This window comes from Mustela putorius, unplaced genomic scaffold (genome assembly GCF_011764305.1).
Source record: "Mustela putorius furo isolate JIRA1106 unplaced genomic scaffold, ASM1176430v1.1 tig00000196_pilon_pilon_pilon, whole genome shotgun sequence".
Classification (NCBI taxonomy): domain Eukaryota; kingdom Metazoa; phylum Chordata; class Mammalia; order Carnivora; family Mustelidae; genus Mustela; species Mustela putorius.
Window position 1 is genome coordinate 12,832,430 of NW_025421310.1, and position 22,830 is coordinate 12,855,259.

At 51.5% G+C, this 22,830-nt stretch overlaps 1 protein-coding gene and 1 non-coding gene across 4 annotated transcripts in view; both read left to right on the forward strand.

The window, feature by feature from the left end:
* The first annotated feature begins 766 nt into the window (after nucleotides 1-766).
* The window catches only part of PRKD2 (protein kinase D2), a 32,655-nt gene continuing 10,591 nt past the window's right edge, over nucleotides 767-22,830 (forward strand). The window contains exons 1-14 of one of the 3 annotated variants that reach the window (XM_004767517.3): nucleotides 767-1,069; nucleotides 1,337-1,762; nucleotides 4,200-4,338; nucleotides 9,352-9,483; nucleotides 12,796-12,950; nucleotides 13,069-13,291; nucleotides 14,581-14,658; nucleotides 14,745-14,898; nucleotides 17,800-17,917; nucleotides 18,653-18,730; nucleotides 20,013-20,271; nucleotides 21,718-21,770; nucleotides 21,901-21,973; nucleotides 22,655-22,761. In XM_004767517.3, the coding sequence (XP_004767574.1) occupies nucleotides 1,523-1,762; nucleotides 4,200-4,338; nucleotides 9,352-9,483; nucleotides 12,796-12,950; nucleotides 13,069-13,291; nucleotides 14,581-14,658; nucleotides 14,745-14,898; nucleotides 17,800-17,917; nucleotides 18,653-18,730; nucleotides 20,013-20,271; nucleotides 21,718-21,770; nucleotides 21,901-21,973; nucleotides 22,655-22,761 (1,809 nt within the window). In that variant the 5' untranslated portion in view covers nucleotides 767-1,069; nucleotides 1,337-1,522. Of the gene's footprint in view, nucleotides 1,763-4,199; nucleotides 4,339-9,351; nucleotides 9,484-12,795; nucleotides 12,951-13,068; nucleotides 13,292-14,580; nucleotides 14,659-14,744; nucleotides 14,899-17,799; nucleotides 17,918-18,652; nucleotides 18,731-20,012; nucleotides 20,272-21,717; nucleotides 21,771-21,900; nucleotides 21,974-22,654; nucleotides 22,762-22,830 lie in introns of all 3 variants that reach the window. The other 2 variants (XM_004767518.3, XM_004767516.3) reach the window with 2 other exon arrangements.
* LOC123391294 lies at nucleotides 12,287-12,393 on the forward strand. Its single transcript, XR_006605918.1, has one exon. It is a non-coding gene; the product is annotated as a U6 spliceosomal RNA (small nuclear RNA).

Sequence of the window (22,830 nt, forward strand, 5' to 3'; positions counted from 1 at the left end):
AACAACCAATTATCTAGAAGGTGGGATGGGTGTGCTGTCCTCCCTGGGGACCCTTTCAGCTAACACCCCCAACCCCCCAGGTCTGTGGCTCTTCACTCTTCTGAGGCCTGGGGCAGAGTGGGGAGCTCACTGAAGGAAACGGCACCCCTGCCCCACCGGCCCTGTGTCTGAGCGGCCCTGCGCAGATAACCCAGCCCCGGCCCCTCCAGTTGCCTTCGAGCACCTCGTCAAGGCTGCCAGAGACGGGAGGCAAGGTCCTTCCCGCCCATCAGGAGGTCGCTGTCTTCCCACCCGTGTAATGGGCTACATCACAGCACCTACAGTACTGCCTCCCCTGCGCAGGGTAGGGGAGTGGGGAGGACGACGCTCTGCGAAGAGACAGGCTGAACCCAGAGGTCGCAAAGCGGGCTGGACCTGACACTGGTTTCCCACCTTTTCCCCTGCGGTGGGCGCCGGATGCAGACCAGGCTAGCCTAGACGGTCCCCTACCTTAAAGGGCCAGGCCCCTCCTCAGCCCCAGCCCCGCGACCGGTGGCTCGCCCCTCCTCTCCAGCTCAGGGAATAGTTAACTTTCCAGACCTGGGTGTGTTGGGGGAAGGAATCAGTCCCGGATCCCTACCGGGTACCTCGCACCCCAGACACCCGGACCCGGGCGGGGCTGGTGACGCCCCCGACTCCGAGGTGACGGGCCCGCCCTCCCCTTCCGCCCCCGGCCCCCACCAGGCTCCGCCCCTCTCCAACGTCACCGAGGCCCGCGCGGATTGGCCGACTGCGCCATAGCTCCAGACACTTCCTTCTGGGCCGCAGCCGCAGAGTTAAACTTTGGAGGGGGGAAAAAGAGCCACCGGCGCCCAGCGCCGGGCGACCCTCCCTCTCCCCGCCCCCGCTCCGCCGCCGGCAATGCCCCCTTCTCTGCGGCCCCCGACCGAATTTTTCTCCAACTTCTGAGACCCGTGAGATTCCCTGCTTAGCAGCCCGGCCCTCGGGATATCTGCCTATCCCCGGGCCCGTCGGATCCTTGGGATCTACTCGATCACCGACTCAGAGACTCCTGTCCTCCACCCCCAAGGTCTGATGAATCCCTCGGGTCCCCTTCTTAATTGGATTCTCGTCTTAGAGCCACTGGATTGTGGGATTCCCCCTGCTGCCTTCTCAAGGCTTTCTCTCCCCAAGGGGCTTTTGGATCCTGGGCTCTCCTGATCCCTGAGATCCCGACCTACTGGATTTTCTTGATTTCTTGGAATCTCTCAAGCGCTGGGTCCCTCAAACCATTAGATTTCTCCTTTATGATTCCCGGGCGTTTGACCCACAGGATTGCCTTTCTTTAATTTCCCAGGGTCTCGCCATCCTCGAGCGCCCTCAACCTGCTAGGTTTCTTTTCTCGTATCCCCGGAATCCCCGCGCTTCCACCACCAGATTACGGGCTCCCTCGGATCCAGTGACCCGGCTTCCCCGGGCTCCTTCAGCCGCATCCCGGGTGGGCGCCGGGAAACCAGTCCCGGGACCTCCCCCCGACCCACCCATGGCCGCCTCCCCTTCCCATCTCGCCGGGCTCCCAGGCTCTCCCGGGCCGGGGTCTCCTCCGCCCCCCGGCGGCTTGGAGTTGCAGTCGCCGCCACCGCAACTGGCCCAGGTCCCAGCTCCGAGCTCCGGGGTCTCCTTCCACATCCAGATCGGCCTGACCCGCGAGTTTGTGCTGCTCCCCACCGCCTCTGAGCTGGCCCATGTGAAGCAGCTGGCTTGCTCCATCGTGGACCAGAAGGTGAGAGCGCAGGGTTCCTCCCAACTGGCTTGGGGAGAGGTCCGGAGGGGGTGGGGGTGCCGGCAGAGGTGGCCAGGAGCTTGGCATAGAGGAAGGGGAGAAAAGGAGGATTAAGCCTTGGGCGACTGGGGGGATGGGGATGGGGCGTTTAGCCTCCAGTTGGCTCCTGACCCAACTACCCGTTGGAGGGAGGCCTGGGCAGGGGCGGGGTGCTCCAAAGGCCTCCCCAAATTGCGTGTCCCTGCGTGTTATTGTTTTCTGCAGCCAGCAGGGAGGAAGGGAGGGGCCAGCTAGGTGTGGAAGTGAGCAGGAAGGGACAGGTCGGGGAGGGGGGCAGATGGGGGACCTCTCCATTCAAGCCCACCCCGACTTCCCATTTGGTGGAAACAGTAGAAATTGAAGCCGCCCTGGCCATGGCTATCGGGTGACATGTGTGGGTGTGGGTGCCTGCCACAGCTGCCAGGGGCAAGTGAGGTCTCCGAGTCCAATCTCTACCCTCCCCCAGGCCAGAGATGTGTGTCAAGAGGCAGGCACCTCTTTGGAACCCCCAGAGACTCTGGGGACTCTGTCCCCTCTCCTAATCACAGTGTCCCCACCCCTCAGGTCTGATGCTGGCCTATTAAAACCCACCTTCCCCAACCCCACCCTACTCTTAGTTTTGGACACCAGGGTGGGAAACTGGGGATCATGGCAAGGAGAAACCAGGTGGAACTCAGTGCCTGCATTCTAGAATGTTGAAAGTTAGGAGAGTGGGCTTTCCTATTGTTGGAATTCTACACTTTAAAAATGTTGAATATTACAATTCTAGATTATTCGACTATGCCACTGCTAGGTAATCGAACTCCTCTGATATCAAAGTGTCCGGGGGCACCTGGCTGCCTCAGTCAGTGGAACATGGGACTCTTGATCTCAGGGTCATGAATTCCACCCCCATGTTAGGCATAAAGCTTGCTTAAAAAAAAAAAGACAAAGACAAACAAATTGTCCAAACATTAGGATCCTAGGTTGTTGGAATACTAAAACAATCAAATGTTAGACTAATAGAATTAGAATTCTAGATTGTTCGGATAGGCCACTGCTAGGTAATCGAACTCCTCTGAGTGTTCCAACATTAGATTCTAGGTTGTTGGAATCCTCAAACATTAAAATGATAGAATATTAGATTCCTGGATTGTTGGAATCCTAGAATGTTAAAGTGTTAGAATTTTGGAATGGTGGGTTGTTGAAATCCTTTAATAGTAAGACATTCAAATGAACCCCAGTTTATTAGAGTCCTAGGACATGAAAATACCAGATTGCTCCTGATCTAGGTTGTTGAAATCCTGAAACGTCATGATAATGCACCGGAACCTAAGATATCCGTATCCTATAGCATGTGAGCATGTTAGAATCCCAAAATGTTCAAATTCCAGCATCTTCTCAGAACCCTAGAAATGAATTCTTTGGGCTTCAGAGAAACATGGGGGAACTGTGCCAACTCCCCCATTTTATAGACAGGGAAACTGAAGCTTAGATACAGATCCCACCACCACCACCACCAAGGCAGTCAAGACCCAGGCAGTCCCTGTGAGCTGTGGACCCTCTCCCGGCAGACAAGAACAATATGGGGCTTCCTTGGTCCTCCACCAAGCCCCCAAGCCCAGAGGTCCACTTGTCACACCCAACTCAGCCTGCTCTTTGGAAAGACAGATGGGGGTGGGGTAGAGGCCTGACTGCCCCCTGGGTGTAATTTGTCCGGTGCCCAAACTTGGGCCTCCTTCCTCAGGCCTCACCCCAGTTTTGTTTTCTGTCTTCTGTCCAGGTGTGGCGGGGCCCCTTTCCGTCCTTCCCGCGGCTCCACCTGGGCAGTTTCACTTTCTGTTCTACAGGGTTTCACTTCCTGCCCCCCCCAGCCCCAACTAGGGACACCTGGGTCCTTTGGACATTGGGTGGGGGGCACCCTTCTTACCTCCATCTCCCTTGAGTCCTAGCCTTCAATGCCTCCCTGCCCCCCCCCCCAGGAGTCCTAAATCCCCTTCTTCCAACTGGCCCCACCCCAGTGCTGGGCCTGGAACCAGGTTACAAGGACTATAGATCCAGGAAGGAAGCTGGGGTGGGGGCTTAAAGGAGGGGGTGTTCACTTAACCTCCCACCCCCACGGAAAATTCTAGGTGCTCACGCTCCCAGAGCCACTCTCCCTGCCACTCTAGTTTCCCGGTCCAGCCACCAAACTCCATGGGCGCTCGCTCCCAGCACACCTGGGGCCCTGGCACCATGCCCTCCCGCTCACTCACTCGCTCTCTCGAGCTGCCCTTGGGAGGGAGCAGGCAGGAAACGCAGGGCTGCGGGGTCTCTGTTTCCGGGGGAAACTGTGGGCCCTGCCCTGGGAGTGTTCCAGACCGCTGCCGCTGAGCAGCTCTGAGCCTTCCCGTCACCACCTCTCTCTCCCGCCCCTCAGTTCCCCGAGTGTGGCTTCTATGGCCTTTACGACAAGATCCTTCTCTTCAAACATGACCCCACGTCGGCCAACCTCTTGCAGCTGGTGCGCTCGGTTGGAGACATCCAGGAGGGCGACCTGGTGGAGGTGGTGCTGTCGGGTGAGCCAGGGGCCGCCTGGGGGGCGCCGCCTCTAGTGGGGGGCGGGACTAATGGTGCCGGGAGAGGAGACGTGGGTCCAGAAACATGCTTCTTAAAGTCAGGGCTAGTGGGTTCCAAGCCCTGGTCGCAAATTAGAGTCACGCATGGAGCTTTGACAAGCTACCGCCCGGGAATGGGTAAATATGTTGCGTGTGCGCACCATGAATATGGCGTGTACGCACCGTGAAATTCGCACAGCACTGAACGCAGGCCATGTCCAGCCACGTGGGTGAATCTCACAAAAACTAACGCGGAAAGGCATTTCCTACACATCAGACTACATATTGTCTAATTCCTTTTATGAAGTCCAGAGAGGGATACAGTTAGGAGCGAGGAAGGCGGAGCCTTCGCAGCAGGGGTCGGGAAGGGTACCACCATCACCTGGGGGGCACAAGGGAGATTGCTGGGGACTGATTTAAACTGCCACTTATCAGGGTGTTGGTGACACAGTGTGTACAGTGTGACCGGTCACTGAACCAGGCACTGGGGATACGTCTTTTTCTAGATGTATGTTATACTTTGATACAGAGTTTGAAATGTTCTGATGCCCGTTGGTCCTTCCCGCTGAAATGCTAAAGGAAATGAGACTCTGCAAGGTCAGAGAAAGCCCGGGAACGTGTGTTTTCAGCCAGAATCTAGTCACCCACTGGCCAGGCTCATTTTAGAGATGAGAAGCTCTTGGCACTGCAGAGGAGTAGAGAGCCTAGGGTGCTTCTAGAAGGGTGAGGGGTGGGAACTACCTGCCTTATTCTTGGCTGTGTCTCCTCCCCCAGTCCTTGCATGCGCAATGCTCAGTAAAATGGGTTGAATGGATGGATGACAATTTGAAGTTTGCGTTTATAGCCCTCGTGACCTTAACTTAGGTTTTAAATCCTCTCCCATAGGCTGGCTACTCTTGGATTTTCATTCATCTTGGTCTCCCCCTCTGCTACATCCAAATCTTGGTCCTATAGCTTGTCCCCGACACTTTTCCTTGGCAGCTCTAGGCAGCTCAGAGATGGTTTGTCCAAGGCAGAAATCTTGATTTTGTCCTCCTTTCTTCCATCAGCATTCACTCAGGTGCTCTTGCCACCTGTCCTGGGGACATCCTGGTGACTCCTCCTTTTCTCTCACCCTTTCCCTTGATCTGCATCAAACCAATTAGTCTCACCTTTAAGATACCTCCTGAATCTGTTTCTTACTGCCTCCTCTGGTCCCGGCAGCGGTCACCTCCTGCCTAGACTGTTACCTATTACCGTAGCTCACAAGTCAGATCACGACACTTCACTGCTCAGAATCCTCCCATGGCTCCCCATTACCCTGGGGATAAAATGCAAACTCCTCAATATGGCCTTAAATGGCTGCCCATGATCTGGCCCCTGCCAGTTCCCTGAATTCACCTGTTACACTGTCCCCCTAACTTTCTTTGTTCCTGCCATGGTTGTCTGTTCTCTGTCCCTTGAACAAACTGAGCTTCCTCCCATCTCCAGGTGTGTGGACTAGTTCTCAGTGCCTCCCTCCCCGCCTCTTCTCGTAGCTAGTTCCTTCTTGCTAGTTGGATCTGAGCTTCAATGCCATTTCCTCCAGTGTCTGAAATTGCCTTCTGTGTGTGTGTATGTGTTTCCTGTCTGTCTCCCCAAAAGAATGTCAGCCCACTGAGAGCGGAGTGTTCATAGCTTTACCCTGTGTAAGCAGTGCTTGGCACATAGAAGGGCACAACCCCTTTCTTGTGCACGATAACAAGGACAATAGCTCAATATTAGACTGAAATTTGGGGGTGGGGTGGGGAGGGTAGGAAAGAGGATGAGACTTAGTGCAAAAATGAAACTTGAAAAATAAAAGCCAATATTTATTGAGGACTTTCTATGTGCTCTATGGGCTTGGAACCCACTAGCCCTGCTTTATTTATTTATCTGACAGACAGAGATCACAAGCAGGCAGAAAGGCAGGCGGGGGGAGGGGGTGGGCGGGATGCAGGTTCCTCGCGGAGCAGAGAGCCCAATGTGGGACTCGATCCCAGGACTCTGGGATGATGACCTGAGCTGAAGGCAGAGGCTTTAACCCACTGAGCCACCCTGGCACCCCTATGTGCTCTGTTTAAAGAGCATTGTTTAAAATTTAAAAAAAAAAATTATGGAGTCCTGGGTGACTCATTTGGTTACGTATCTGCCTTTGGCTGGGGTCGTGATCCCAGGGTTCTGGGATCGAGTCCCACATTGGACTCCCTGCTCAGCGGGTAGCTAGCTTCTCCCTCTGCCTCTGCTGGCCACTCCCCCTGCTTGTGCCCTATCTCTCTTTCTGACAAATAAATAGATAAAACCGTTACTAAATTAAATAAAATAAAAATAAATTTTAAAAATTAAAAAAAAATATGGGGCACCTCACTGGCTTAGTCAGTAGAGCATGGAACTCTGGATGTCAAGGCTTGTGGGTTTCGGCCCCACGCTGGGTGTAGAGATGACTTAAAAATAATATCTTAAAAAAATAATAAGATAAGAAATAAAGAGCACTGTCTTCTTCTTCTTCTTCTTCTTCTTTTTAAGATTTTATTTATTTGACAGACAGAGATCTCAAGTAGGCAGAGAGGCAGGCAGAGAGAGGAGAGGAAATGGGCCCCCCACTGAGCAGAGAGCCAGATGCTTGGCTCAATCCCAGGACCCTGAGATAATGACCTGAGCTGAAGGCAGAGGCTTTAACCCACTGAACCACCCAGGCACCCCTTTTTTTTGTTGTTTTAAGATTTTATTTATTTGTCAGAGAGAGAGAGATCACAAGCAGGCAGAGAGGTAGGCAGAGAGAGAGAATGGGGGAAGCAGGCTCCCCGCTGAGCAGGGAGTCAGATGTGGGGCTTGATCCCAGGACCCTGAGATCATGACCTGAGCTGAAGACAGAGGCTTAACCCACTGAGCCACCCAGGCGCCCCAAGAACTCTGTCTTAAAAGCTTTCCATATAATAATGCATTTAGCCCTGAAGAAAGAATCTGTAGAGACTACTATTATGATACTGGGCATGTTCTTTCCTGGAAACCTACATGGCTCATACCCTCGCCTCCTTCAGGCTTTTGCCCTAACAACAACTGAAGGGGGCCCTCCTCAGCCACCTTCTAAAATTGTACATCTTGTACCTTCCCACTTTCCCTTCTCTGCTTAATTTTTCTCCTAAGCACTTATTGACTTCTAGTCTGCTGTATGTATTTTTTTTTTGGAGTTGTACTTTATTTCTGGAATATATATATTGCATATACTTATATATATAATGGGCAAATATTTATATCATTTACATCATATGTTTTAATATCATATATTTATATAATGTAAATATATAATAAATATAATATATAAATAAATAATAAAATTATATGTATTTACATTAAATAAATATATAATACATATATACTGTATAATATAATGACATGTAATATATAGTATGATATATAATGATACATAACATATATTACATAATATATATAACATGTTATATATGTTATAGTATATTAATATATAATAGATAATATAGTATATAATACTAATATATAATTTACATTATATACAAATATACAAATTGTGCAAATATGTATACTTATATGCATAGTATATGCATAATGTGCAAATATATATAAATATATAATTTTACCCTAGGGAAACATGTAAAATGACACGTATAGAAACTAAGAACATCAGATAAGACCATGCAAGTGTTTCAGCCGGGCTTTGTCTTCCAGAGTACCCAGTTTATGTTGGTTCTCTGTAAATATTCGTCCCGTTATTGAGATAAGAAACAGCTGCTTGACAGTTTTTTTTTATTTGATTATAGTAGACATATGCTGTATATTTTATTACTTAAACATTTCCAAGAGGCAGTAAATGCAGTACTGAAAGCATGAACTTTGGAGCCACACTGGCTCAGATTCGATTTCAAGTTCCACAGCTTGCTAGCTGTGTGACCTTGGGCAAGTTGCTTCACCTTTCTGTGCTATAATCTTCTCATCTGGAAAATGGGGGTAAAACAATGTACTTCCAGGGCTCTTGAGAGAACTGAATTCACTAGTATTTTAAAGTACTTGGAGCAGTGCCTGGCACTAGGTAACTGCTAGGTTGGGCGATTTTTAAAAAAGAGATATATATATATATACATATATATATACACACACACACACACACACATAGACATATACATATATATCTATATTTTTTAAAGATTTATTTATTTACTTGACAGAGAGATGGAGAGAGCAAGCAAGAGAGCACAGCAGGGGGAGGGGACAGAGGGGGAGGGAGAAGCAGACTCCCTGCCCAGCAGGGAACCCAGTGTAGAGTTGGATCCCAGGGATCATGACCTGAGCTAAAACCAGACTAACCAACTAAGCCACCAAGGCACCCCTGGGTGATTGTTAAATAAGAATATTTATTTTCTTTATTTTGGTTGGCTGCCTCCCTTACTAGAGGCCAGGCAGGGAATTTGTTCTGTGTGGTGTCCCTGACACCTAGGGCAATGCTCTGTGTTTGTTGTATTTCCATTTTAAAGATGAGAAAACTGAGATACATAGGGATTTGGTATTTTTCTCTTGACGCTCAAGCTCCATCCTAGACCAAGCAGATCAGCAGCTGTGAGGGTGGGACCCAGGCATCTGTATTTTTAAATTTTATTTTAAAATGTTTCATTGTGAAATGTACACAACATAAAATGTACCATCTTAGCCATTTTTAAGGCTCCTGTTCAGTAGTGTTAATTACCTTCACGTTGTCCTGCAACAGTCTCCACGAATGTTTTCATCTTGCGGAACTGAAACTCTGTACCCACTAAACAACTCCCCAGTCCACGGCACAGGTGTCTTGCCCAGCGGTGACGCTGGGATTTAAACTCGGGTACCATGTAATATGCGCATAAATGAAGGCAGGCAAGATCAAACCTCCCGGCGGGGAGGACTGTGAGAAACCCAGGAACAGCCCTCACCGCTCCGGCTCAACCATCCGCCCCTCCCTGCTGCCTGCAGCTTCGGCCACCTTCGAGGACTTCCAGATTCGCCCGCACGCCCTCACGGTGCACTCCTACCGAGCGCCGGCCTTCTGCGATCACTGCGGGGAGATGCTCTTCGGTCTTGTGCGCCAAGGCCTCAAGTGTGATGGTGAGGGGAGAGGGGCTGGAGGCGGGGCCGGGGGGGGGGTGGGGAAGGGGGGGAATGTCAGGAGGGCGGGGCGGAGTGGGGTGGAGCTCAGGGATAGGGGGCGTGGCTCGGAGAGAGCGGTAAGGGCCCAGAGACACAGCTTTGGGGAGGAGTTGGGGGCGGGGGTTGAGTGATGGGTGGGGGATTGGGCGGGGCTCAGCTGCGGGAGGTGGAGCCTGATGCAGAGCTCCCAGGGAGAGGTAAGGGGGCAGAGAGCTTGGGGGAGGAGAAGGGGACGGTGCCTAGGGAAGAAGGTGGAGTCTGTAACAGGAATCACCAGAGAAACAGCCAGTAGGAGGTAAATATTAAGGGATATTTGGAAGGAATTCGCTTACAGGAGTGTGGGGGCTGGCCCAGCAACTCTGAAATCCATAGGGCAACACGTCAGGAAGGGCAGGCTGGACAGGGAAGAGTTTCTTCATCTGGGAAATCTCAGCTCTGCTTTCTAACGTTTCAGTTGATTGAACCAGGCCCACCCGGATTAACTAGAATACTCTCCCTCACTTCAGGTCATCTGATTGTGCACTTGAATCACACGTACAAAATACCTTCACAGCAACCCCTACATTAGCATCTGAATTACTGGGGCTGACACAGAAAGCTGACCAGCAGAGTCCCCTCCTCACTGACTGGGCCCCTCAGTGTGCAAGGACCTGTCATAACAAAATACCACAGGCTGAGTGGTTTAAACAACACATATTTAGAACTCACGGTTCCAGAGCTTGGAAAGTTTAAGATCACGAGTCGGACAGGGCGTGGTTTCCTGGTTAGAACCCTCTTTCTGGCTTGCACACGGCTGCCATCTCACTGTGTCGCTCCCGTGGTGTGAGGAGAGACAATAGTTTCTCAAGTGTCTCCCTTATATAAAGACCCTGATCACGTTGGATCAGCGCCCCACCTTTAAGGCCTCATTTAACCTTATTTACCTCCTTAAAGTCTAATACGGTCACATTGGCAGTTAGGGCATTGACTTATGAATTTGGGGGATGGACACATGTTCAGCTACAACAAGCACCCACACGCATGTCCTTCGATCATACTTAAAATATAAAGGAACACACCGGTGTGTCTCAAGGTGAAGCCCAAAGGTCAGGTTCTGCAGGTCCACTCTTCCCTGATGAAGACCATCCATTCTGCGAAGACCACACCTCCATCAGAAGTGTATTCTTGAATGTTCCACCATCCAAGGATCTCCAGCTTCACGGCAATGGCACTCATACGGACCCTGTGTTCCAGAAGACCTGCAGCATTGACCAGGATTGTTACCCCGCAGCCCTAAAGAGACCTGTGGCATTTAAGGGCTCGAGGGATGATAGCCACATTGGGTCTGTGGAAAACCAATTCAGCACGTTCAAGGCTGTTGTCAGTACTGCCATCGTGCGCAAACCACATCCAACTCTTGGTGTCTTGACATTTGTAACCTTCATCCTGACGTGTAGTCCTGGTGTCATAAAAGGGAGGTGTTTTGTGTTTTTTTGTTTTGAGAGAATGCCCGTGCACAAGCAGTGGTAAGGGGGGAGTAGCCGAGGGAGAGGGGGAGAGAGAATCTTTTTTTAAGACTTTATTTATTTATTTGTCAGAGAAATCACAAGTAGGCAGAGAGGCAGGCAGAGAGAGAAGGGGAAGCAGGCTCGCCACTGAGCAGAGAGCCGGATGCGGGGCTCGATCCCAGGACCCTGGGATCATGATCTGAGCTGAAGGCACAGACTTTAACCCCCTGAGCCACCCAGGCGCTTTGGGAGAGAGAATCTTAAGCAGGCTCCATGCTCAGCAAGGAGCCTCACTCTGGGCTCCATCTCACAACCCTGAGATGACCCGAGCTGAAACCAAGAGCCAGATACTCAACCAACAGAGCCACCCAGAAGCCCCTGGCATTGTCGATTTTAACGGGCACCCTTAGCACGGATTTCACTGGTTCAGCCACACAGATGATGGCCCTCGTTCATGTGGTTCCAAAGGAGTCCCAAGTGACTTTTTTTTTTTTTTTAAGATTTTATTTATTTGAGAGAGAGGGGATGAGAAGGGGGAGGGTCAGAGGGAGAAGCAGACTCCCCGCTGAGCAGGGCGCCTGATATGGGACTCCATCCCGGAACTCCAGGATCATGACCTGAGCTGAAGGCAGTTGCCCAACCCACTGAGCCACCCAGGCACCCCCAAATGACTGTTCTTAATGCCTTCATAACATCTTCCGATGCGAGTTTGACTCTGCCTTGATACTCAGAGAGTCACAGATGAGATTTTGAAGTCCTGTGAAGCACACGAGGGAGCAAAGGCCAGTGCTGGGAAGTGTTTCCTGTTCGCAAAGGTTGTGGACCATCCCAAAGCTCTTCTCATACCACCACCTTTGGGAAAGCCTATGACAGCCAGGCTGCCAGAAGATAGGCTCCATGAGGCAGTCCCAAAGAAGCTTCCAAAGCCTGGAGGAACATTCTTCACTCCAGAAGAGGGAGCCTTCCTGGAATCATTTGGAATCTCTGGAGATGTATGGGAGCAAGTGTTCAGGAAGCCTGCTAGGAAGACAACAAGCTGAGCCTGATTCTTTCATGGAAGAGGATTTTGGATTTTTTTTTTTTAATGATAAATTAAGGAAGAAATGACAATAGAGTCATATTTCCATCTGATTCAATAGAATTGTCCTGAGTACAACTGAAAACATGCTAACCCTTTTCCCCAGGAGATGATGCTTGTTCACTCTTTTCCTTCGATGTCCTGTAATTTTTTTATTTCTATTTTTATAATGTCATGTAACTTAAATACGAATACAGTGCTCCGTTCGGCAGCACATGTACTGAAATGGGGCCAATACAGAGAATAATAGCATGGCCCCTGGGCACAGATAACACATGTATTCCTAAAGCGTTACATATTAAAAAAAAAAAATGTTATGTCAGATGATGGGAGATAGAAGGAAGAAAGCACAAATAGTTGGTGTACACACAGATAAGGAAGAACTAGTTATTGCTTTGTGCAGCTGGTTCCGTGGTCCCTCCGTTCTGCTACTGCCCCCCAATCCACATTCCCCGGGACCTCAGCAAGGGCCTCACCTGCTCGTGGTTCTTTGCCTGGTGGACTGGTCCAGAACCTTCTAGTCCGGTAGTGGTTCTACCCGATTTGGGTTTTTGTAGTTTTTCGTTGGCTTTAGTGGCGCTCGCAGGGGGCTCTCCTGAGAGGGCTGCTGTATTCCTAATCTACAGAAAGGGAAGCGGGCGGGGCGGAGTTTTAGAGCCCAGGACTGGTGCAAGGATGTCTCTGATCGTCTGGCGCCCCCCGCAGGCTGCGGACTGAACTACCACAAGCGCTGTGCCTTCAGCATCCCTAACAACTGCAGTGGCGCACGCAAGAGGCGCCTGTCGTCCACGTCTCTGGCCAGTGGCCATTCTGTGCGCCTCAGCACCTCCGAGTCCCTGCCCTGCATGGCTGATGAGCTGGTGAGGGGCTGGGGAGCGGGCGGGCTAGTGGCGGGGAGTTGGGGGGTTGGGGTCGGACGACAGGGCCCAGGCATGGGGCCGCGCACTAATATGTTCCCTCCATTCCTGCTGACCATAGAGCCGCAGTACCACCGAACTCCTGCCTCGCCGCCCCCCATCCTCTTCCTCCTCCTCTTCTGCCTCCTCCTACACGGGCCGCCCCATCGAGCTGGACAAGATGCTGCTCTCCAAGGTGAAGGTCCCGCACACGTTCCTCATCCACAGCTACACGCGGCCCACCGTCTGCCAGGCTTGCAAGAAACTCCTCAAGGGTCTCTTTCGCCAGGGCCTGCAGTGCAAAGGTCAGCGGGACCCCCCTGGGGGAGACAGATGGGGTCAGAAGGCCCGCACAGACACATACTCAGAGGACCTGGGGCCTCTCTCACCTGGGCTTGTGGCAGGAACTAAAACTCCCAGTACTCTGGGGATGCCTGGCTGGCTCAGTCGGTGGGGCCTGAGACTCTCAATCTTGGGTTTGTGATTTCTCCATACCCATGCTGGGTATGGAGAGGACTTTAAAATACAATCTTTAAAAAAAAAAAAAAAAAAGAAAGAAAGAAAGAAAGAAAGAAAAAGAATTCCAGTATTTTGATCCTTAGGAGCCCAGAGCCTCAGGAGAAGAGTGCCCTGAATCCTGGTGTTCTAGAACCTTTGGAATTTTGGAATCCTAGAACCTTAGAGATTTAGATCTATGAGCCACTTCATATGGGATTCTTAAACCGTAGAACTTGAGAATTCTGGAACCACAGAACTAGAACCATAGGCTTCAGGAATTCTGGATTATCGGGGTCCATGAAAAGAACCACAGAACCTTAGACTTGGAGATCCTAGAACTCCCAGATTATAGATTCTCAGAATACTGGAACTTTAGAACCATCAGATTTGAGAATGGTAGAAGCCTAGAAGCATCAAATGTAAACCTTAGAAATCTAGAATCATATACCCTTAGGGCCATGGGATCCTACAGTCCTAGACACACAGAACATAGAGCTCTGGATTATCAAATTCTAGAACACCAGACATTGACATCCATAAAATTTAGAGCTGTCCAATTCTAGAATTCATTGGAAGAGTCAAATTCTAGAATCTTGGGTGTGTGGAATCCTAGAACCTTGGAATCATCAGATTCTGGATGGTTTGAAGTCCAGAATTGTAGAACTATAGAGTCACTGATATCTAGAGTTTAAGTTACCGATAATCCTAAAACCTTGGACATAAAGGAATCTTAGCAGTCTAGACTCTTAGAACTGTAGAATCATAGATGTGTCAAGTTCTAGACAGTCGGACATTGAAATTTGGAATCTTAGAACTCTAGAATTAGAAAAAAAATAGAATCTTACAGGGATGTGCTAGTGGCATCTAGTGGGTAGAGGTCAGGGATGACCGCTAAACATATATGACGCACAGACCGGCCCCCAACAGCAAGAGATTCCCCAACCCCGAATGTTCTAGACTCAAAGAGAGACAACCGACCCCAAAACAGCAAAAGCAGAATCTTCTGGGCCTGGGGGTTAGGAGTCAAGGTTCAACCCTTACAGGTGACGTCTCTCTCCCCTCCTACATGTCTGCTTGCTCCCTGTCGTCATACCAGACTGCAAGTTTAACTGTCACAAGCGCTGTGCCACCCGTGTCCCTAACGACTGCTTAGGGGAAGCACTCATCAATGGAGGTGAGAGGCTGTGGGGTGAGCGGGGAAGTGGAGGGGGGTGGTGGCGGTACTGGGTAGAGGCTCCTCTGATGCCCTCATCCTGCTAGATGTGCCGATGGAGGAGGCCACCGATTTCAGCGAGGCTGACAAGAGCTCCCTCATGGACGAGTCTGACGACTCGGGAATCATCCCGGGCTCCCACTCAGAAAATGCCCTCCATGCCAGTGAGGAGGAGGAAGGCGAGGGAGGCAAGGCTGAGAGGTACCTGGGGCACCCTCCGGGAAAGGCCTGTCCTATCTCTACAATAGCTTGATGTCCCCTGTAAATTTTCCAGGCACTCACATTTTGTTTTTATTTTTTTTTTTTATTTTTTTTTATTTTTATTTATTTATTTATTTTTTAAAGATTTTATTTATTTATTTGACAGAGAGAAATCACAAGTAGGCAGAGAGGCAGGCAGAGAGAGAGAGAGAGAGAGGAGGAAGCAGGCTCCCTGCTGAGCAGAGAGCCCGATGCGGGACTCGATCCCAGGACCCTGAGATCATGACCTGAGCCGAAGGCAGCGGCTTAACCACTGAGCCACTCAGGCGCCCTCACATTTTGTTTTTAAATTATACCTTTTTCCTAAAAAATGTACATTTAAAAAATATTTTATTTGGGCGCCTGGGTGGCTCGGTGGGTTGGGCTGCTGCCTTCGGCTCGGGTCGTGGTCTCGGGGTCCTGGGGTCGGGTCCCGCGTCGGGCTCTCTGCTCGGCGGGGGGCCTGCTTCCCTCTCTCTCTCTGCCTGCCTCTCCGTCTACTTGTGATTTCTCTCTGTCAAATAAATAAATAAATGAAATCTTTAAAAAAAAATATTTTATTTATTTATTTGACACACAGAAAGAGATCACAAGTAGACAGAGGCAGGCAGAGAGAGGGGGGAAAGCAGGTTCCCCATCTAGCAGAGAGCCCAATGTGGGGCTCCAGCCCAGGACCCTGTGATCATGACCCGAGCTGAAGGCAGACACTTAACTATCTGAGCCAGCCAGGCGCTCCCAAAATGTACATTTTTTGAAAAGCTTTCATAGAAGCGGATTTCTAATTTAGAGTATATTTCTCTTTTGGAACTGCTAATCCAGTCATTCAAACAGTAGTCAAACCCTCTGCTTCCCTGCTTTCCCATCTCCCAGCTGCTTAGCTCCTCCCCCACGAGGATGTCTCTGGGATCAGCTGCTGGCAGGCCCTTCCAGAAACAGTCTTGTTGCAAAGTGACAGAGCAAAGAGTAAGAACGTGGGAATCTGTTGTATGACATTAGGCAGGAGATTAACCTCTCTGGGCCCTCAGTTTCTTCGTCAGTAAGATGGGGATAAAAGTAGGACCTACCTTTGCGGATTGTCCTAAGGGTGAAGTGAATGACGTTCTCTGGGCCGATGACGCGACCTGTCTTGTAGGGCGATTTTCTAATTCCTTTAGATCACGCAGGTCAAGTGCTTGCCGGGTTGTAAACTCTGAGCAGATGGAAAGAGAATCCTCCCCAGTACTCTGTTCTTGAGTCCCCAAAGCGCGGAGGGTGGGAGGTGATCCATTCTGGAGTATGGGGACAAATATTTGCCTTCCCATTTCTCTTTACTTTTAATCTCATCTTTTAGATGTTTTCGCTCTTTTGGCATGTTTTAGAATAATATTAACACACTATTATTGGTATATTGTACTAATACAGTAAGACATTTGTAAATGAGGGTAACCTGTGGATTGAAGCTGTCATCGATTCCTTGAATGAAATCCTTTTCAGAAGGACTGTAAGGAATACCACCCCTACTCCTAGGTTAGAAGATTGAAGTTTACTGGCTTCAGCCAGTCATTACTAAGAGAAAGGAGCTGAGACTTCACCCCATGAGGCCAAGGGGGCATTGATGTGAGGAGGGTGAGCCATTTCCATGGTGCATCAATAGACACTTATTGAGCACCGGCTGGGTTCTAGGACTTCCAAGCACCCAGCTGTGAACCAAACCAGGAAAACTCTCTGGCCTCATAGAGCCAACACTTTAACTGGAGAGACAGGCAGTAAACAAATGCATCCATAGCATCAGGTACCGATGACTGCTTTCAAAAAATAAATAAAAATAAAGATACATTTAAAAAAATAAAGCAAGGGGGGGGAACAGAGAATGAAGATACATTGTTTTAGGGCCATTAAAGGGGGCCTCTCTGAGAAGTTGACATTTGAAGAGATCTAAAGGAGGGCCGGGAGAAAGGAGAGGAAAGGAGACATGTGGAAGATAGTTGGTGGAAGAGCTTGCCAAGCAAAGAGAGCAGCAAGTGCAAAGGCCCTGTGGTAGGGCCAAGCATGTTCCAGAAACGACACTGAGTTTGGTGTGGCTGGAGCAGAGAGGGCCAGAGGAAGGGGATGGGAGACCACCCTGAAGGAAAGATGGATATGCAAGTCACAATAATTACAGAGAGTTTCTTACTGATTCTACCTGACTCGAGCTGCCTGGAAGTTCAAGTTCCCTTTCTGCCAGGTCTTTCCTGAAGTGTTTAGTAACAGAGTAAGAGGCTGTAAGAGTTGGATCTTGATGGACTTGGGTGGGGTGGGGGTGTTGGGAGAGGCAGCCTATTTCACAGATGAGGAAACCAAGTCTCAGAGAGGCAAAGGGAAGTGCCAGAGCCACCTGAGTCCTGGTTTAGTGCAGGGATCAAGAGGTGGTTGAGCAAGTCTGTGAATCTCTCTAAGTGTTTATTTCCTCTCTGTAATAATAGCATGTGCACCGATAAGGGCAATGAGGTACAGAGAGGTTGAGTCACTTGCCTAGTGTCACACAGCTGGCTCCACAGTCACTGGGCTCAGTACTGATTAGCACTTATGGGAGGACCACTGGATGCCAAGCATTGTGCTAAACTCCTAAGAAAGGTTTTCACCCCTTACAGCAACCCCTTTGGATGGAGAAACAGAGGTACCTTAGAGGTTAGGTGATTTGCCAGGCCACGTGACTTCGGACCCCAGCCTTGTAATGTGACCTTATCTAGCGTCCCCTTCCTCATGGGAAATGTGGAAATCACAAAAGTGTGGCCAAAAACAACCCCACTCCTGGCTGCCCAGAAATGCGCTCTGAGGCCCCTAGTGCTAATGGGTATTTTCCACTTGTAACCTCTTGCCTCTTCCTCTCCCCCTCTCTCCCAGCTCCTTGGGGTACATCCCCCTAATGAGGGTGGTGCAGTCGGTGCGACACACGACGCGGAAATCTAGCACCACCCTACGCGAGGGTTGGGTGGTCCATTACAGTAACAAGGACACGCTGGTGAGTGGGCGGGATGGGGCTAGGTGGGGCGGAGCTAAGGTTAGGGGCGGGGAAAACTCCGCTTTAGGAGGTGGGGCTGGGTGGGGTTGGGGGGTAGGCGGTGCCCATCTGGAAGCGGAGCTAGAATTAGAGGGATGGGTTCTAAGGGAGAGTGGACGGGTAGGGCAGAAGTCGGGAAAGACGCGGGGCTAAGGGCAGTGTCAGGGGAAGCGTGAGACCAAGAACGGGGAAGCTGGAGTTAGGAGTAGGGCCGAGAAGGGCTCAGGTTCTAGAGGATGGACTCAGGGGGTGCTGGCCCGGGCTAGAGGCCTAACTAGAGGTGATTAAGTGGGGTTGTGAAGTAAGGGCCAGGTGGGGCGAAGTTGGGATGAAAGGTGGGGAGGGCTTATAGTGGAGGGGTCTGGGCAGATAGGAGATAGGGGTGGGGCAGGTTTGCTGGAGGCAGACCTAAAGTTGGAGAGGGGTTATGGGGCGGGGCAAGGTGGGGTGAGCTAAGGCGGGAGGGGCGGGATTAATTTGAGAAAGGGACGAGGCGGGGTGGGGCTGCAGTTAGAGATGGGCGGGGCCTTACTGGGGACGGAGCTAGAATTAGAAGGGCGGGGATGAGAGACGGAAGGGGTGGGGCATTCTGGGGCGGGGCTAGACTTGGGGGCGGGGCTTGGCTCCGGGAAGAGCTGGAGCCCCGACTGCGCCAAGGACGGACCACCTCACCTTCTGGAGCACCTCTCCCAACAGAGGAAGCGGCACTATTGGCGCCTGGACTGCAAGTGCATCACACTCTTCCAGAACAACACGACCAACAGATACTACAAGGTGGGCCTTCCGGCCACCAGCTCCCCCAGACCTCCTCCTCCCACTCCTCTCCCCGTTGCTTGCCTGCTTGCATGTCATCGGCAAATGGGCCCACTTGGGCCCACCACTTTCTGGCTGGGGAACCCGGGGCGGCTTACCTGACCTCTCTGCCCTCCCGTCTGGCACCTGTAAAAGGCCTCAGTGACTAGTACTCACCGCAGGGCCGCTGCCCTAATTCAGCGATCACCTCCGCGAAGCAGTTAGCTTAGGGCCGGCTTGTGTGGAGCTCGCTGTTATCATTATTGCTTTATAATGAAATACTGGATCATTTATCCTATTCCTCACCACCCGTCATGGCCGCCGGGCGCTCTGGGCCGTCTCCTTCTGGGGCCTAGCTTCTGCGCTTCCCCCACAACCTTGTCCCACATAGCAGCCAGAGAGGCTGAGAAAACCATCAGAATACTCCCTTTGCCCTTAAAATAAAACTCGGATGCCTCGGGGTTCCCTGCTTCGCAGCGGCTTCCCACGGGGTGGAGGAGAGGGTGACTTCTCAGCCTGCCCCTATTCTCGGCCACCCTTAGATGCTACGCCCACCACGTCTCTGTCCCCTGCCTTTATAAGGTGTGTCAGTCTGTCCCTGTTTCGTTCTTTCCTTACTTTAATTTTTTTCTCTCCCTTCTGCAAATGTGTCCTGCCCCCTCACCCCCGAGTTTCTCTTCCAGCACTTTTCAAAGCATGCTCTTTTCCTTCTGCACAGACCCTGCCCTTTCTCTCCCTGTCCCTTCCCCTCCACCTGGCCCTCTCAGCCTCCTTTCTGGTCTCCTGTCTCAGTCCCATCCTTTCCTGTCCACCCTCCACGCACAGCCAGACATCTACCCCTGCCTTGCTCTAAACCCTTCCATGGCTCCCCAGGGCCCTGGAGACAAAGCCCAGGCTCCTCTCTGTGGCCCATGAGGCCCTTCATGGCCTAACTTCATTTGTTCACCAAACATGGCAAATCTCCTGTGTGCTAGGTACCACCCATGTAATGGGAATAGAGCATATTCTTTGAACACAAGCCTTTCCCACCTCAGGGCCTTTGCACATGCTGTTTTCACCATCCTCCACCAGCTGGCCTCTTCTTACCTTTCTGATCTCTTGCTTCATTTAACATCTGCCAGGAGGCCTTTTCTGACTACTCTATGCAAATACGCAAATCAGGCCCTTTCCCATTGCCACTGGATTGTGTGTGCTGTTCTGAGTAAGTGGGGAGCCCCAGGGTCTGCCTGGCATCCTCACTGATGCTGGTTTTGTATCCTGCCAGGAAATTCCACTGTCAGAAATCCTCACTGTGGAGCCCGCCCAGAACTTTAGCCTTGTGCCACCAGGCACCAACCCTCACTGCTTTGAGATCGTCACTGCCAATGTCACCTACTTTGTGGGCGAGACACCTGGTGGAGCCCCAGGGGGGCCCAGCGGGCAGGGGGCCGAGGCTGCCAGGGGCTGGGAAACAGCCATCCGCCAGGCCCTGATGCCAGTCATCCTCCAGGATGCACCCAGTGCCCCAGGCCACACACCCCACAGTAAGTCCTCCCCCCAACCTGCCCCGGATCCTGAGAGCATGGGTCTGGAATGTCTTGTGTGGGCTCCCAGGGAAGGGAAGAACCAGGGAGAAGGCCGGGAATGGCACAGTGGGGAATGTGGCTTCTGGATTCAACTGGCATAAGTCCAAATCTCCATTAAGCCCTAGACCTGATGTGTGGACTTGGGCATGTCACTTCTCTTTTCTGAGTCTTGTCCCAGGTGGTGACAACTCCTCCAGGTTGTTAGTTCAGGCTGTTTCATTCAGGCATTTACTGAGTGTCTTCTCTGTGCCCACCCTATGCTGGGCAGTGCTGGGGACATAGTCGTCACCAAGACAGCCCAGGACCTGTCCTCACGGGGCTCACAGTCCAGTAAGGGAGACCGACCTGTCCCCAAGCAGTGACAACCCAGAGTGATGGGGCTGGGACAGGGGACCAGAAAGCTGTGGGGGCTCAGAAGGGATAGCTGATCCAGCCTGGGTATCCAGGAGGGCTTCCTGGATGCGGCAACATCTGAGCTGAGACCAGAAAGCCGAGGAGGGCTGAGAGAGGGGATTACAGAAGGGAAGAATTTCAAGCAGAGGTAGAAGATAATCAGAAAGTCTCAGGCTCCTGCCTTCTGGAGCTCATAGTCCAGTGTGATAGATCACCCTGCATGAATGACAGATGTAATGTAGAACACGATGTGGCCCCAGGAGGAAAGTTGGAGCTGAGACTGAATGGGGAGGGTTTAATTAAGTCCAGCGGAAGGGACGCACGTTACTGGCAGAGGGAACAGCAAGCACAAAGGCAGGAGATAGGAGGGGACTTGGCTGTATCTGAGGCCCGGCAAGGAGGCCAGCTGTCGGGAGGGCACACAGCAGGTGGTGGTTGAAGTCAAAGAGGCAAATGAGGGACCAGTACCTGGGAGGCCATGGGAGGGGGTTGGGCTTCCTCCTGGAGGCACTGGGGAGCAGGGGAAGGACAGACCCAGGTTTGTGCAGTGAATAGGAGAGAACAGAACAGGGCCAGAGAGACCAGGGAGGAGGAGGGGCCAGGCCTGCAATGGGAAGGGGGCAGATGTTCAAGCGGCGGAAGGCTCAGAACCTTGGAAATGTGTGGCTCCGGTTGGGTAGTGGGTTGGCAAGTTCAAGGGGGAAGATGTTGGAACCCATTTGGACTTTCCTCCTGAGAGAGCCTCAGTGTCCTCCTCTGTAAAATGGGATCAGTGTGCATCCCTTGGCCCTGAGATCTTGGTGTGCGGTGCTCAGTGAAATCGTTCATGACACTTCTCCAGTCCCGTCAGCCCATCACGTTTACTTCTCCCACTGGCCTATGAGGAAGCACCTGTCATTATTCCCATTCTTGAACCTGGGTGGTGTGGCTCCAGAGGCTGCCTCTGGAGTCATGGGTGAAGACAGTCCTGAGCCCAGGCTCCCCTCACCTCCCCCTCTCTCCTCTTCCCAGGACAGGCTTCTCTGAGCATCTCCGTGTCTAACAGCCAGATCCAAGAGAACGTGGTGAGACACTGCCCACACCCCATGGTCCCATGGATGGCCTATGCCTCCCATGCAGCCTGCTGCCCTCCCTAGTCTCCTCAGCACCAGAGCTCCATCTGCCCCCTTGACCCTTCCCATCCCTACCATGCAGGACATTGCCACCGTCTACCAGATCTTCCCGGATGAGGTACTGGGCTCCGGGCAGTTTGGAGTGGTCTATGGAGGTACGGATGCTTCCGAGCTGATCCAGAGGGCGTCCTGGTGGTTCCTGGGCTCCAGACCTTCTGTGTGCTCACTTCCTGTTCTGGTTGACTTGGAAAGCTAGGTCCTCCAGGCAGGTGGTTGCAAGCCTCTCCAATTCTCACTGGGAAAAGCCAATGGGCTTTCTCCCATTCGTAATAGGGAGAGAGCAGGAGTGCCTGGGCAGCTCAGTGGGTTACACCTCTGCCTTCCTCTCAGTCATGATCTCAGGGTCCTGGGATCGAGCCCCGCATTGGGCTCTCTGCTCGGTGGGGAGCCTGCTTCCCCCTCTCTCTCAGCCTGCTTCTCTACCTACTTGTGATCTCTGCCAGTCAAATAAATAAACAAATAAAATCTTCAAAAAAATAATAAATAAAGGAGAGAGCATTCTGCACTCTGGCCACAGAGCTAGTTCCTAGATTCTGATGGGTCATAAATCTAGTTTCCCATGTGTTAGATTTCCCTCGAAGCTCTTGTCTTTTACCTTCTTCATTCCACCTTTATTCCCAAGGCCTCTCACCCCAAAGAGCCATCTTGATGCTTTCTGCTTACCTTTGTTCAACTATGTGTCTCTGTCATTGGCGGGGGATGGGGCGAGGTTCTCTCTTACCAGGACTGGAAGGTCTTGCTCCCTTCATCCCCAGTCTCCCCTATGTCCTGCCCAGGAAAGCACCGGAAGACAGGCCGGGATGTGGCAGTAAAGGTCATTGACAAACTGCGTTTCCCCACGAAGCAGGAGAGCCAGCTCCGGAACGAAGTGGCCATTCTGCAGGTGACCGGACTCTGGGGCCCAGCTCAGGCCCCACCTAGGAAGGACCTTCCTTTCCCACCTCCTCCTTTC